This window comes from Neovison vison, chromosome 12, assembly GCF_020171115.1.
Source record: "Neovison vison isolate M4711 chromosome 12, ASM_NN_V1, whole genome shotgun sequence".
NCBI lineage: Eukaryota > Metazoa > Chordata > Mammalia > Carnivora > Mustelidae > Neogale > Neogale vison.
Genome location: NC_058102.1, coordinates 19,050,516 through 19,067,064, shown reverse-complemented (window position 1 = coordinate 19,067,064; position 16,549 = coordinate 19,050,516). Strand labels below are relative to the sequence as shown.

General features: G+C 38.6%; 1 protein-coding gene across 4 annotated transcripts in view; it reads right to left on the bottom strand.

Moving 5' to 3' along the window:
* IGF1 (insulin like growth factor 1) overlaps nt 1-15,928 on the bottom strand; it is a 77,421-nt gene extending 61,493 nt beyond the window's left edge. For 2 of the 4 annotated variants that reach the window (XM_044227608.1, XM_044227606.1), the window contains exons 1-2: nt 15,604-15,928; nt 10,648-10,804 (exon numbers count right to left, since the gene is read on the bottom strand). In XM_044227608.1, coding sequence (XP_044083543.1) covers nt 10,648-10,804; nt 15,604-15,666 — 220 coding nt within the window. In that variant the 5' untranslated portion in view covers nt 15,667-15,928. Of the gene's footprint in view, nt 1-10,647; nt 10,805-13,718; nt 13,764-15,603 lie in introns of those variants that run through there. The other 2 variants (XM_044227609.1, XM_044227607.1) reach the window with 1 other exon arrangement.
* Nucleotides 15,929-16,549: the final 621 nt, after the last annotated feature.

Below are 16,549 nucleotides of genomic sequence, written 5' to 3'. Positions count from 1 at the left end.
GGACTGGTAGAAGGAAATAGTGGAATGATTTTGTCAACATCAAATCAAACAGTTTTATTAAGTGTCCAACACCAGATGCTGTGGAGGACAGAAACAACAACAACAACAACAACAACTTAATTTTTCTGAAAGAGCTCAAAATAGAGAGAATGAAAATTCATGGTAGCAGTGACCAGTATTTGATTGTGAGGTTCAAAAGTGTCTTTGCTAAGTCAAATATTATGTTTCTGAGAGCTGCTGGATGTGAAGCCTCTGAAACAGAAGAACCACCTGCCACATGGTCACTGGGCCATATGGTGATAAAACTCATAATCTTTATTTCATCAAAGACATGCCCAGACAAAAAAATTCAGTTGTCCTAAGTCAGCCTAAGATAAGGAAGGAGTTACACTCAGCAACCTGAGAGTGCAGAGATACTTTTCTGGTTAGTGAATACATTCCCTCTGCTGAACACTGCATTTGAGGGTGAGCAGGAATCAGCAATAGCTTGGGAGAATGGAAATCTCTGACTTGGGAGAATGGAAATCTTTTGCCTACATGTGAAACCTCAGTGACTACCTAACCACCTTGAGGAGACAGAATCTTTAAGCAAGCTTAGTGTGGTAAAGTGATAAGCTCTGCCTTTTTTTTCCTGCTTCCTGCATTGAGGACATGAGTAGTAATACTGGGTGAACATTCTGAAAATCCGTTAACTCTTGGGCCATCTAAATGCAAAGTGATATCTTAAAAGAAGATACCAATATAATTTTCTTTCTGATTAATAAAGTTGAGGTGGTACACTGCCAAATTAACTTTTCTAAATTATAATTATTGCAGAACACTTGAACTGATGGGTCAATACCATTAATAATTGAAGTTGAACCACTGAAATAATTCGTGGTGATGATTAGAGGGACAAGGTAAAGCACTCATCTCATTCAATTAATGGTAGCATATTTGGATGGCCTCTTAGGTTTTCAAAGCCCTTCTATAGTTGAACCTCAAAGCAAGGTGTAATATTTTAGTTCCCACTTTACTAATGAGGAGAATGTAAGAACCAAGAATATTAAGTAACTGCGCCAAGGGGAAGAAATGCTATTAAGTAGGGGAACTGGGTGAGACTTAAATGTGGAACTTCAGTTTCCTATGCAATACTTCATTGATCTTTCTGTTTTCTGCTGGGACTGTTTCTGGGCAATAAAATGCCTCTGATGATATTTAGATCGGAAAGACAGAAAGAAAGAGAAAGATTGTGGCCACCATATTTGAGCCAGGCTTTTTCACTTATGGGACATTGACAGCTATTTATTATATGACTAAGAAGGAAAATGCCATAAATATTGAGGTCATAGATAATGATCTCCTTTTTCATTTGCTCCAGTGGTCATTATCATATTTCTTTTTTTTTTTCATTATAATTCTAAGCACAAAGTTTTGCTTTATACCATTTCTACCTTCCTTTACTGCTGTTACTAAAATAAATGAGTTTCATAGCTATAACACAAAATGGAGTGCCTAAAATACCTTCTACATAGCCTATAGGAAGAGTTTTTTTAATTTCAGAAAAAACTTTTCAAAGCCACAGTGAATGTTCTCACTGTTTAATCTGGGCAATGGAACATAAACTCCTTATTCACCAGTGACTGATAATTATCTTTTCTGTTTCTTTCACTCATGGCTTTCCCATCCCTCTAGTTGCTTCTCTTCTGGAGACCTCTAGTCCAGTAGTTCTCAACTAGGGGTGATTCCACACCCCTACCTTGGGAGGATCAGGCAATGTTGAGATGCTTTTGATTGTCATGACTCAGAGGAAGGATACTAGCATCCAGAGGGTAGTAGCCAAGTCTGGTGCTAAACATTCACAATGCACAGAAGAACTCCCCTCCCCCAGTAAAAAGTTACCTGGCCCAAAATGTCAATAGTGTTGAGATTGAGATACTGTTGCCCATGACACTGCTAGGGAGGTGACTGGGGAGTACAAGAATAAAATAGGATTTAAAAACATGCCCCTTAGTCTCACAAAGGGGCTAGAGCTGGGGGCAGTGGAAGGAGAAGTGAGGAGGCCAAAATCTATAGTGTCCTCAAATCAGTTTAATCCAGAATTCTAACTCTTGGTGCTCCTTTCCCCAGTTTCATAGATAATCAGGAGTTGTTGGCTGCATGTGCGTTGGCTCAATGCAGACTTTCTTAATCACTTGCCTCTGATGAAAGAGCCATTTCATCAGGGTAAATGGCACAGAGGCAGTACCATCTTCCCAGCAATATTCACAGAATTGACTCTATGACTAACCCAATTTCAAAGTTTAAAAAGACCATTCCAATAATCTTTTAATATCTCATAAAGACCACAGATTAAAGAAGAAAGGCTGAAGAGATTCATAGAGCGTTTGCCTGGAAGTCTGCAAAAAAATCAGGTGTAAATTTCTTTTGGCCTGGGGCCGTCAGAGAAATCTCCAGAAAAAAAGCTGATCCAACAACTCGTCAGACTGTTTCAGATTTTCCAGGAGCACAGCTTTGCTAAGTCATTCCAAAGCAGCTCTACCCAAGTTGACATTGGAGAGAGTGACCAAAGAGTCAGAATAATATAATATACAATAATAGTCTAAATTATGACCTTAAGTGGACTTGGAATGCCTAAAGCACATCTGAAGATTTTGTGTAATGTGTAAGAAACAGGCAAGGAATTACTTTAATTTGTGCAAATTTCTACACCAAGGGAAAGTGTTAAACTTAAGTTTCAGGTGAGTTTACTGGAATGAGAGAGCCACCAAGATCTATATTCATTTCGGTGAGCCTGATTGGAGGCCTGTCCCAGCCCATTTTAATATACTGGGTAACTCTGACATAGGCACGGTTCATTGCTGCCAAAAGACAAACACCACATTGGAATCAGAAAAGAGAATCAATAGTACCTTTTTCTATTTCTGCCACTAAGTAACAGTGTGACCTTGGACATGTCACCTCTCTATGAGTTTCATTCTTGATGTATGACTATTTTTCAAGGGGTTCCAACTTTGTAGCAGTCTTTAATTTTACTTCCTTTGAATAATCAGGTATTTTTAAGAAGCAGGGACTTGAGAGATATATACTTAATCAATAATCAGGTCCTTGGGTGTCTTTCCAGATGCTGAAGCATGGCTTTTCTTTTTTTTCTTTCCTTTCCTTTTTTTTTTTTTTTTGGCATGGAAACCCTATCCTGTAGTATGCCTGAGCATTAAATGCAAAAGGTTTTAATTTAAAAGAGTGTGTGGTCTCTACGGGTTGCACAATTTTTCTTTGTGTCCATGCTGCTGCTGATCAAATATTGCAAAGCCATTAATTACCCTAGGACAAATGCAAAGGGCCACATGCAAAATTTCTGGCCAATTGTATAAAGCAATATGCCAGATATAAAGTAAGTGAAGGGTTTTTCTTGGTATTTAAGGTTCAGTGAAAAAGTAAGAGGGGCAGCTATGCCAAGAATGAAAAGCCAGAGCTTGCCAAGTGCTTCTTTAAGTGGCTTTAGCCAATGTGAGACTAAACAATGCATTAAATGGCCTACAACTTAACTGCAGTTAAGGAATCACACGTCAAATAACAGCTCTTTGCTGTTTTAAACATGATATCACATATAGATAAAGACAAACAAAATGCTGTGTTGTCATCTTCTTAGTCTAACAGCTAATAAGGCCTGAAGATTTGAACTTTCCAGGCAACCAAAAATAATTATTTGTGATGTAAGAGCTTGCTGATGTTTCCGAGAGAGGTGTAGGATGGAACTCTGCCTGGGCAGCAGCTCTGGGCAAGAGCAATTTTTTTGCCACCATTGTTGTCAAAGACATCCAGCTTCATGAAAGAGCAAAGGCTTTGTAGCCCATTATTGAGAACAATGAGAAGTCTACTTGAGAGAGATCTTGTACTTGTTTTCAGTGTCTGATTTTTTTGTTATAGACTGTGAAATGGGAAGGAAGTTTGCTAGAGGGGTGAGGTCGGCTCTTCACAGAGGCCCCAAGGAAGGCTGGCATGGTATGTGATGTCTGGAAAACGCCTATGGTAGCCCAGGGAATTTGAAAAATAGAGAAGACAGTCTTGACTGTCTTCTGGATCCAAAGTGCCTAACTCACTAGCCACTTAAGAAACAATACATCCAAAACCAACAGTGTCAAACAGCTGGTTGAATGGTATCTGCACAGGTGAAAGCCTGACATCTAAACCCCAGGCTGTCTCATAACTCCTCCCATAGTCAAGCTGGAGAAGTCTCTTCCTGCTTGGCACACTATCTGGATTATGGCACCTTGTGATCACCTCTTCTTTACCACTCTCTTCCATAAGCCCAGAGAAAGATTCCCAGTCCAAACAAACAGCCCTTTTTCAGTTGGTCTTTGAGAAAAAACAATAGAACTAAGAGCTGCAAGAAATGACGCACGTGACGTTTACTAGCAGAGAAGGATGAAAATGTGAAGTTGTCCAGAAGAAGAGTTCCCCCGGATTGTACTGCATATCCTGGTGCTCACAGGTGAGCTGCAGTATTTACCCTGAGTAGGGTCCAGTCTCTTGAACAGCAACAGCCCCTAATCAAAGATTTTCTTGGGCACCCTGAAGATATTCAATCAGTATTTCCTAAATTTTCTGGAAGATAAAATGTAGGGTCATCACATGAGTATCTCCCTCATGCCTCTTTTCAAAGAAGTGCTCAGAATCAACTGTGTTACTCTCTCTCAGAAAAGGATAGGATTTTTGGAAGCATCTCCCTAAGCCATAACATTTTGGGTCTCTGAACAATGTAAATGGCCAAATGAACATGCTTCTTGGAGACAAGAGACCTTGACTTTTGTTCTAGATCTGTCCAGTGAGGTAAATAACAAAATCTCAGTGTCTCATAATTCTAATTTGTCCAAGGAAGCAATAATTCTTCCCTTCCAGAGATAAAACCAAAGTGAGAGAGCTGATACAAGCGGATTTTGAAAAAGTAAATATACTAGTCAAATACAAGACATTCTTCTTTCTATTGATATTGCTATTACTACTAATAATAGGTTTTATCAGCTACCCCTAAGGAGAGAAAATGAGTGTCTAACTAATTGGGCTGTTCAGATACCTCAACCTTTGCAATAGACTCTGCAACTGACCCCACAAGAAAGTAAATAAGTATGGCTAACATGTGTATGGTGCTTACTGTGTGCCAGGCAGTATTCTAAGTTAATATGCCCTAATACATCAATTCCTTTAATCCTAACACCAGTTCTATGAGGTAAGCCCCATTTTACAGATGAGGAATTGAGGAACAAAAAGGTTAAGTAATTTGCTCAAGGCCACCCACCAAGTAAACTAGAATTCAAACTCTGAATTCTTGGCAGTAGAGACCATGCTCTTGGTCCTGAACCCTTCACTCCTCTGCTTCTTATAATTCTCCATCAGGGAGATAGTCTTAAAGAATATTAAAATGTCAGAAAAATGCAAATTATCTTCTAATTTCTCACAGAAACGATCACTTTTTAAGTGGTCCTTTGTTTGCATAGACTGGTCCTCTTGGGCATATTTAAAGAGTAGTAGCAAGCATTTAGCATTAATACAAAAAACTCCTTACTTTTCTTTAAGAATATCTGTGGCCTAGTAACTTAGTGGTGCTAATGAGGGCAGGGCCATAAGGTCAAACCGCACATGTGCCAAATAATTTCAAAGAGAAAAGCTTTTCCACAGCCAGAGACTGTACCCTTAATTTTGACCAGCTGTCATATAAATGCATGGCTGGCCATCTAAGGGGTACCAAGCCATGGAATACAAATGGTGTGGCTCAACCCCAGCCCCACTCAAAGCAATGCTGATGGTGTATATCTTTGAATGTCCTGAACTATATACTCCCTTCTTTATTTGGAAAGGCTGTTTCAGTAGGACTGGCAAAAGGAAGTTGGTCAAGATTTATAAGCCTATAGATTCTTATTTGCCCCTTCTGGTTTAATAAAGGGCAACTAAAAACTGACCTACTCCCTTGTTCTCACATCCAAGAAAGTGAGAAAATGTAAAGACGAGAACTGTCAGCTGGTCGTTCCTCACAAAGAAACACAGCAATCTGCTTGCTTGCATGAGGCATGTGCTCCTTTGGTTAGATGACCTTCGTGTATTTGGTCATGTCTGAACTTCTGTTCCATTCCCGAGGGGTTGAAATCCAGCTTAAAACAAAATAAAGCGAAACAAAGAAGCTGGCTATTCTTTCTTTAAGTACTGGAATCTTATATCTTTGGCGGCAAACAGAAACTCTTTAGGGAAGATAAAGAACACTAAAAGTTCTTTGGCCACTACTTAAATTTAAGGTTCGACTTTCCTGAATAGGACCAAATCCTTGCTCATTATAACCTGGTCTCTGAGTCTGTTAAAATTAGAAGAAGTCATTTGCTTTAACAAAATTCCCTTGTTTTATGGACAAGGACATTTTGACCCAGGAAGTTTAAATGCCTGCCAAAGTCATACAGCTAATGAGTGACAGGTCTGGGAGCAGTTTTCTGAGCACTATATTTCAAATGAAAGAAGCCTGAGTTAATAATAATACCTAGATCTAGGAAGGTTATTACAATCAATAACCATGAATTTCGTTGCAAAGTTTCACTTAAACTCTATAAAGCAGTATGTTTTAACACATGAAGAATGGCCTTATTTTATTCAGACCTGTTCTTAATAACTATGCATTGGAAGCATGTTTTACAAAACCTATAAATCTGGAATAGCTGAAAGAATATCCAACTTTCTTTTCTCATTGATTTACTTCTCCTTTTTCCCAGACCACTGAGGTAAAGTATATACAGTTTATTTAAGGGACTGTTTATAGACTCTTAAAACTAAAAAGGACCCCAGAAACTTCCTTTCTTTTGGTTGCTCTTAATTGAAACCATCCAAGATGGTTGGTTGTCTGTCAAATTTTTAAGTATCTCCAAAGAGAGAAATTCCACAAGCCCCTAAAGTACATGTTAAAATGTTTAATCACCATGACTGTCAAAAAATTATATCTATGGCAAGCTTAACTTCTTCTTTTTCACTTGAAGCTCTGTTCCTCTTGCTATGTTTCATGCAAAATGAGGTTATAACAAGGCCCCCTCTATGAGGGCTCCGTCAATCTGGCGAGATAATAGCTAGCTCTTTCCCAATGTGCTACTTCATTACGCCACCATTTTTCTCACAGGACTGTGAGAGCACAAGACTGGCTGATACCTTCTCTTACTATGATGCATAGGGAAGAATTAGTAATTAGCTCTTCATTGGAACTTTCATTTTGTAAAATGTCTGGGGAAGCTGCGTTAATTATAGAGGAACTGTTCTACTTATGCTAGAAAAATTGTTCACAAAACAGATAATCTAGAAGGTTGCCTCCACTATGTTGTAGTGGAACTTGTGCTTATAGAGAAATATGAGCTCATTCACACACTGGGTCAGTCTATACAAAGTAAACACTTTTTTTTTTTTTTTAAATTCAGAACTGTTCTGTTTCTAATAGGTTAAAAAAACTCCCCTTGTTAAATATTCTGACCTGACAAAAACAATAATATTGAGGCAATTTTCTTTTAGATATTTGGATTTTAAATGAAGATCAGAAACTTCTTTCCATTCTTAAAAAAAGAAAATGACAACAAAACTATATTTTCAAAATGATTTGAAGCAGCTCAAAATAAAAGTCACAACCACAATAAAACTTTGAAAGTAAGGGTAAAAACAATGAAAAGAGTCAACTGACAGGGAATAGAGGTGAAGAACACTGCTTTCCTCTAAAAAGTATCTCAAAGACCCATAAATGCTTAGAGCTGACTTCTCCACAAACACTAAATCTCAGGGGACAAAAAGGAAACTCAATAAAATTTGTTGACAACAGTTAATGCTTGTTAGAATAATTGGCTCAGACACAAAACAGACCATCAATGTAGGCTTACGGATTATGACCAAAATGCAGACTCTAAGTCATTGTTAGTATCCACCATATTCAGCTGAATAAAAGAAAAACAATTTTATCCAACCCCTGGGTAAATAGGAGGCAGGAATTATCCAAAGTACGTGACAAACTTAATTCTTTATGGTTCTGAAGACTAAGATTCCAAATAAGTAATTCCATTCCATTCAACTGGATTCAGTTGGATACAATTTAATTCAAGCTTGTCAGTTCAGTGATCAAGATGAGATGAGACTCTACTATCTCAGCCAGGGATTGAGCTAGATACTGGGATTCCATGGTAAATAAACAGTCTATGGCATCAAGAAGCCCATTGAGAGTGTAGATCCTGGTTAGGTGATTTCAAATGGGACAAAATATTCAGGAAAAGGGTAAAGAACCATAATCTATTCTCCTATGATTATTTTTCTCTTATGACACTTGAAAATACTTAGGTGTATTTTTTTAATCTCCTAACTAGGCTATGAGTTCTTTGAAAGCAAAGTCAATTTCTCATTCATTTCTAGACATATCACTCATGCCTAGTACAATGTCTGACATGTAGCAGATGCTACATTGATGTTTTGAATTAAAAAACTTAAAGGGGTTAACTTCTTTTGGACAGAAAGGATTGTCCAATTCACTAGAAAGTTAAAAAAGAATAATTTTGGTCTATGTCAGACAAATAAAATATGTTAAGTCATGGAATTCTATAAGGCAGAATTTGTGAAACAGTCTCAGTGACAATACTGACAACAATCACAACAGTCTATGAAACCATTTTCGATCCAATGTCATACTCTGAACATCAAAAGCTGCTGAATATAACCTTTCCCTTTCAAGTTATTAGAATGGAATCGAAAAATATTTGCTAAAATTTAGTCATTGTAGTAACAATAAAAGAACCTTTTTGGTGCCTTGAAATCGGTTTTCATCCTAGTTGTCCAATACTTTTAACCATCTGTGTGCACATATATCAGGATTATATGGTTACTTGAGACCAAATCATTATTTACATTCCCATTTTTCATTATCTAATGCAAACATCACAGGCACAGAATGATCCAGTTTTCTTGCACTCTACATGGAAATCCTGGAACACATCAAGTTGAACAAGACAATTCATCCTGGCACATAACAGAAGACAATTGTGGGCTTGGCAGTTACCTTGATCCTTGGATCAAAGGAAATTGCAAAAACAGATTATCAAGGCAAAAAAAAATCCTCTCGGACATAATATGTGAGAATTACTCATTCATTTTTTATATGTGGATCAGTAGCAGCAAAGTAAAGAATAATGACATCTCATCATTGGGTGATGTTGATGTAACACATTTGCCTTTCATTGTATATTTCAAAGGTACAAGAAGTCTGCTATTTGAAAAGTACTCACCCAATGAACTTATTCATCAACCCTACAATAGAGAACTGGATAGAATTTCTTTATTGCCAGAAAAATAAATGAATTCACTCTATTAAAGCATTAGTTGGAAACAGAGAAGGGTGTTTACCCATTCAGGTAGCACTTCTCATTCTCTGTCACTAGTTGTTTAAAGACTATTTGTTGCCAAATCTATGGTGAGTACAAATCATCAGTCCCCCATTGGCTTCTCCCTTCCCATCTCCCCGACTCATCCCAGACTGCTCTATACAGCCCCCCCCCACACATACTCACACTTGTGCATACACTGCACATACACACAGGCACACACCACCTTCCCTGGGAAGAAGATGAGAAAGACTTGAAGTGTGTGAGTCATCAGAGGAGCTATTCAAAGCTTAGTGGGCAACTGAGGTAAGCTGTCTACACTCGAGTGATAATGAACCTCTAAGAATGATTCATGCTCACTGAGGACCTGAACATCAGTTTCCTGGAACTCTCTAAAATTCTAAATAATTATATAGAATGAGCAATTGGCTTTAAATCTTTCACAGTCCTATACAATAAGGACAATAAGATATATTATACAATAAGATGGATGCCTCTGAGGTAGATTCTGTAAGTGCTCATTTCCCCCAGGCAACATTGGCTTATGTTTGTGTTTATTACTTGCAAACATTGACTGTGCTGTCTATTTTTTATTGACTGTCAGCTTTTTAATCACCTGAGACCTACTTATGGGATAAGTAACCCCACACTTGTCAGAAACCCTTTTCCAGATGGAGATATCACAGGAGAGTCCCAGAGAAAAGGAAGGCAATAACAAAACATCAAGGTCAATTTGCATAGAGGACAAATTAATATGGCATTTCACTTTGCATTTAGAGAGTGGCTCTGTTTTTGCAAATGTGCCTTTGAGCAAAGTTCACCTTCTGTCCCTGGTGCTTTCATATTGCATGGTGACATCTGGGATTTGCCCCTTAATTCTTTTTCCCAGTCCACCTTACTATTTTACTCTGAATTACCTAGCACTTAAAACAGGCCTCGATGTTTCCATATGTTTATATGGGCATCCACAGATCACAAGAACAAAAACTTCAATTCCCCAGGGTCATTCTGTCCCCTTCCTTTTACTGAAAGGAAAAGAATAGTGAGGGTAGAGTACAATAATTTTGGGAAAGCTCGGCAAGAAGCAGTTAAAAGACAAACTGCTAAGGAGGAAAATTCCATCCTAAAGCTGCAAAACCTGCCACAGCCCCGCTGACACACTAGGCTTAGTTTAAGGTGAGGAATCTCAGAGGCAGAGGACGGCAGCCAGCCATGGGCAGTCACTCAGTTATTCACACACTCCCTGCGGTTGTAAATCCACAGAGCAGTGAGAGGGGGGGCTACTTACTGAAATAAAAACCCCTGTCTCCACACACGAACTGAAGAGCATCCACCAGTTCAGCCCCACAGAGCGTCTCTGGTCCAGCTGTCGCGGAGCTGGTGAAGGTGAGCAAGCACAGGGCCAGGTAGAAGAGATGAGAAGAGGACATGATGTGCAACTTTACCTGCCAAAAGAATAGAAGGATGGTCATGTTTGCTCCTTGGTCCCTGCAAGGGCAGTGGGGGTGAGACAAAGGTAAATCAGCCCTAGCATTCCATTATTGCCATAAGTTAGAATTACCCTGCACAGAATTGTAACAAAGTGCAAGACAGACCACAGGGTGGTGGAGACTGAGCATGGTTTGGCATCAAACAGCCTGTGTTTAACCCCCTCGCCACTCTGGACTTCACTGAACCTCTTCTTTACAAGTTCCATTGCAATTCAATGAGATAAAATAGCTAGAAACATTTACTATATAAGTGGAAAATGCTATTATCACAGTAGAATTCTATAGCACTCAGAGATCCTGATAAACCTTTTGAATTATCAAAGGTTAAACTATGCTCATTCCAGATTTGGGGCCAAATACATTTTATTAATTTAAATTCTCTAAAGATTGTTGTCCACAGATGGCATAGGCATTCATTATGGACCAGAATATTAAGTTAACTAGAACAGCATTTTCCAGCTACTGATTAAAGATAATTTACTGTGGATAAAAAAGTCATTGCAAAAATGTTATATGTCATTATAGGTTTTTTTTTTTAATTTTTTATTTTTTTAGATTTTATTTATCTATTCGTCAGAGAGAGCACAAGCGGGCAGAGTGACAGGCAGAGGCAGAGAGAGAAGCAGGCTCTGTCTTGGACAAGGAGCCCGATGCGGAACTCGATCCCGGGACCCTGGGATCATGACCTCAACCGAAGGCAGCGGCTTAACCAACTGAGCCACCCAGGCATCCCTACAGGGTTTTGTTTTTGTTTTTGTTTTCACTTAATCAGAGAGAGAAAGAGAGAAACAGAGACAGAGAGGAAGACAGATATTCCCCTTACCTGGGGAATATCAACAGTTAACAAAACTGCAAGTGGAAGGGAAAACAAAACAAAACAAAACAAAAAACCAGAAACAGGAAAAAATTAGGAATGAATTTAGGAATGAAATTGGCTCATGCTAAGTAGACCCTACATCTTCTGTATTCTAAAGCCTTCTGTGTCAAGTAAAATATCAAATCAACATATGCGGAGAGATTGCCTTCCATGAATAAGGCATTGGGCTCAAAACCTGCAAAAGATTTTTTTTTTTCCTGTCACAGGAATTCTGACTTTATGTCTTAGAGGGACTTATGTGTCTCTGTAACCATTTTATAGCATAATATACTGAGGGACCCCCATAATAGCCAAATAACAGTCTGGCTGAAGGCAGAATTTCTGTGGCTCAGGGCTTCATCCTCTCTCAAAGTAGTAGAAACAAGGTTAAGGTCGCTAAGGTGATCACTAACTTTTCCATATCGCTCCTTGTGGCACAAAGATGTGGCTTCTTCCAGGAAGCCTCCCAGGGTGAGTAGCTTCACTTCCCTTAGATGCATTTATTTTCAGTGGTCTTAGAAGAATCATTGGCCGGATGAAAGCAAGGGACCGTATCAAAAGGGTCATGGAGTTACGCTGGAAGCGATCATTATAAAAAGAGGATTTCTGAACCTCACAGTAGTGGCAGGCCCATTCAACTCCAACACTTTTGGTGAAACAGACTCAGTCATTTGCCTTCCTGGCCCTCCATGATCTCAGAACCTAATGGCTCTCTACATCAGTGGCAGAGTTTGCTCCATCATTTTAATTAAGATTTCCATTTTTGTGGCCAGAACTTCAGCTCAGCAACTGGAGAAAAAAAAAAACTTTAAATCCTTGACTCTCGTTAACACAACATAAATACTTAGTTAATGCTTGTAAAACAGTTTAAGATGAAAAGTGCCCTCCATTTGCAAACTATCATAAATAATGGACATAAAATAGAAGAGGAGGTAAAATCTCAACTGAACACTTCTTCCATTTTCTCAATAGGACCTCTGCATGGAAACCCTCTATCCCCACAGAGCCAAAGTCACCAAGACTGATAGAAACAGATTCTCATCCAATCTGCATTTTTTTTTTTTTTTTTTTTAGTCATAAAATAATTGGTGGGGGTTTTCCCCTTCAGTATTTCCAGTGGAAATCGAAACAGTTCCAACCTGTCTGGATTTCATTGCCTTTTTCAAAAGAGCAAACTCCGAATTGATCTTATAGAACATACCCCACACTCTGGCAATGGGCCAGTTCTAGAATGCATGCTATTCTGCCAATCTTATTTCTCCATCCCTCCCTTCTTTGTTGAGTTTATAGTAATGCTGAAGGCCAAGCACCTGTAACTGTAGATGGCTTGAAGTTCTTCTGTTCTCATGAAATCCATGGAAAGAGGTAGCCTTAGTGAATTAAGAACTCCGTGAGATATCAGAACTATATTTTACATAGTTATTTCTGGCATAACACATGTAAGTTCTCACATATAGACCACTGGCACTTCAAAATATAGATTTATTTTTTATAATTTTTTTCTTTTTTCTTTTTCTTTTTCTATTTTGCTGAGTTATGTTGGTAGATTAAATATTAGCACTTACAGTTCTAGGATAAGAGAAAACCTCCACTGCATTTTCCTTTAGTTCAGGGAACAGTCCAGCACACCCACAGAGAACCAGAGAATTTTATCACATTATGTTCCCCCCAAAGAAAGCAATAACAAACTTGCTTAGGGGTTAAAAGTTTGAAACAAGTGGCCCCATATGTCCGTTCTTTTCTTGTTCGTCTATTTTGCCAGGCACAAAAGAAACAAAGAGAGAGAAAGGAAAGATAGAGAGAGAAAAGAAGGAAGAACCAGAAGGAGAAGAGAGAAAAAAAGAAAAAAAGAATTCAGAGCACTGTTTCTCAAAAATCATTCACAAATTCAAAATTTAAGAGACCTTTCTTTTTTATCTTAAGTAAATGGAATATCAATTGATTCCAGATGTCTGGGTTACAATGAAAATGCCCAGCAAAATTTAAGGGCAATAGTCATAAGAAAATACTCACTGTAGGTGTAACCATTTTTTGTGTGTTCCAGATCTTTTACAGCAGGTCAGGGTGGGTATTATGAAGCTGATGTGAATAGAAAACTGAGGACTTAAAAACATGTGCTGCTTTGTGGGTGGGGTTTGTGAAAGCATCTAGTTACATTTGGAGACCCAGGCAGGTATGCCATTAGCCTGGGTAAACTGCCTTTTGTCCATTCAAACAATGAACAAATTGCACAGCTGGGATTTGAGTCCATCTTCCCCCTCCAACCCCCCCCCCCCCCTTTTACCCCTGACCCCACCCACCCATCCCCTGCCAGCTCAAGGCACCAATTTGCATTGTGTGCCTATTGTAGCTGCTCGGAACAGGGATCCCAAGCTCCAGTCTTCTGCCTTACCCTTTTCCCTCTGAACCAAAACACTTACAAATATCTTGAGACTTACAGTACAATCAGCTTGTGAGTTCTGCCTCTAGGCAAGACACCTTTACTTAATTGAATTACATTTGAAGGACCATGCAGCTCCCTTAAGCTACTTCTTGTTCCAGGTACAGGGGAAAAGCAACAACATTGCTAGTACTATTTCTGAAACGTTCATTTGGAGACAGTTTTCCAAACTTGTAATCAATGCAGAGATAACACTCAACAACACCTTTTATGATCACCTAAGTAGTGAGACAAAAACCTGAGCTGTCAGACCACATATATATATTATATATATAGCATAGTATATAGTGTATAGAGAGAATTCATTTCTTTTAAAAAGCAAGATAGTCAGCATGTGTCTTGGCAACTGGAAGGTAGCAGAATCAGGTACCCCACAAAGATGTAGTCTTAACTCCTAAGCCACTTACTTGACTAAGAAAAATCCTAGTGGTGGAGTATTTGAAAGCAGCGAATGAATGCTGTACTAAGTGGCAAGGACGTTTTATGAATTGAGCTCTTAGGCAATTGCACTGAGGAGCCAGTGACAGCGGCTTAAAAATGCTTGCAAACTGGAAAAACACAAGTCTTGAAGGATATAATTTTGCTGAGAATGGAAACTTGAACTAGGGCCAGTGATTGGAAACGAGAAGTTGGCATTAACAGCGGCAGCCAAATTTACCTAAAGAGACTTTATAACACCGAGTATAAAAATCAGAGTTTTACAACACAAAATCCCAAGTCCAAACTTCACCTATGAAAGTCCCCTTCCAAAGAGAAAACTTAAACATGCAGTTGCTAGAAAGTTTCCGCTTTCCATATATACAACATGCATTTGTTTAAATCATACAAATATGCAGGATCAGCAAGAGTTGTCAAGTTCTGTTTCAGAAGAGCATATTAAACTTCGCTGTAACTTTGACTCTCTGGGCAGAAGTGCAGAGAGTTCTGGGACCTTAGCTCCAAAGATCATATTTAAAAGCTTTAACATCACCTAAAAGGTAACTCTTCATATGTAGCATGCTTGTAATAAAAAGTCCTGACAACTTAAAACACACACACACACACACACACACACATACACACACACACATGCATACACATGAACACAATCTTAAAAATAAAACATCTGCACCTGCAAAAAAAAAATCTAAAAGTTCATATCCATGCTCTATAGCCCTTAACCATAGTCAGGATTTAAAGGAATCGTCTATAATGATACCACAGAAGCCCTGCAGAAGTGGAGGATTTAGCATAAGTACCTTGCAATAGTTTCTACTCATACAGATATCTGTGTAAAAGCATCCATCTCCCGGAGCTAGTTTTTCAGATCCCACAGAATTACATATTCAGCAATTTATAAATAACTCCCAGTTCCGAAACAATGAAAATTCTAAAGTGAATAACATTTCTAGGCAGAAGCAAACAGTACACAATTTAAAGAAAATTCCCCAATGACTTCAAAGAGTAAGAAATATTTACCTTCAAGAAATCACAAAAGCAGCACTTAAATAATTGGTTTGGAAGACTGCTGATTTTTCCCATTGCTTCTGAAGTGCAAAGTCTGGAAATGAATTGGTTAGCAGGAATAATGAGGCAAAAAGAAATCCAGAGAGATGGGAGATGTTGAGAGCAATGTCACATTTCAATTTTGAGGACTTTATTCCATTGCGCAGGCTCTATCTGCTCTGAATTTAGCAGTGACAGTGAGATTTAGCAAACAGAAGAGGGATTTAGAGAAAATCCTCACATTTATCTACAAAACACAGACACTGTAGACAGGAAACAGCTGGGGGAACATTTGCCTTCTCTCTCTCTCCCTCTTCTGGCAAAGTTATCGAGTAAGGACTTTTTTGGGCATGGTGACAAATAACATCATACCTTTGCATTTTAAAACTAGAGCACAGAAGCATTTTTTTCCCTTAAAAGAATGTGTGTTAGTGACAGGGTTAGCAGACATTAATATACTGATGCTGCCATAGAAAATAAGGATCTGTTCTCTGATTAACTTTCTACTGGGCATGGAGACAACACATCTGCTAATACACCTTACCGGTATTAAAAGAACATACAATGGAGGATGGGCAAACAATTTAATATTCCAGGGCAAATGCAAAATTAAAAAACAGAAATGAAGAAAAAACCATCTCAAGCAAACCTCACAATTTTAACCCTGAAACGACTGGGATAAAGTAGGTTGGAAGACAGCACTGGGGTGACCCCTTGTCCTAGTTGCCAAGCAAGGGGAATGATCTCATTTCCTAGAACCTAGAAAAGGGGCAGGCAGCATTGCAGTTGGCTCCCTTTAGGACACTGTCTCATGCTTTTTGCCCGTGACAGGGCAAAGACTTTGCTAAGCTATAAAGCCAATTGAAAAAAATAAAATCTTTTTTTTCCTTTCTCTACTAGGCTTCCTATCACCAGTGTC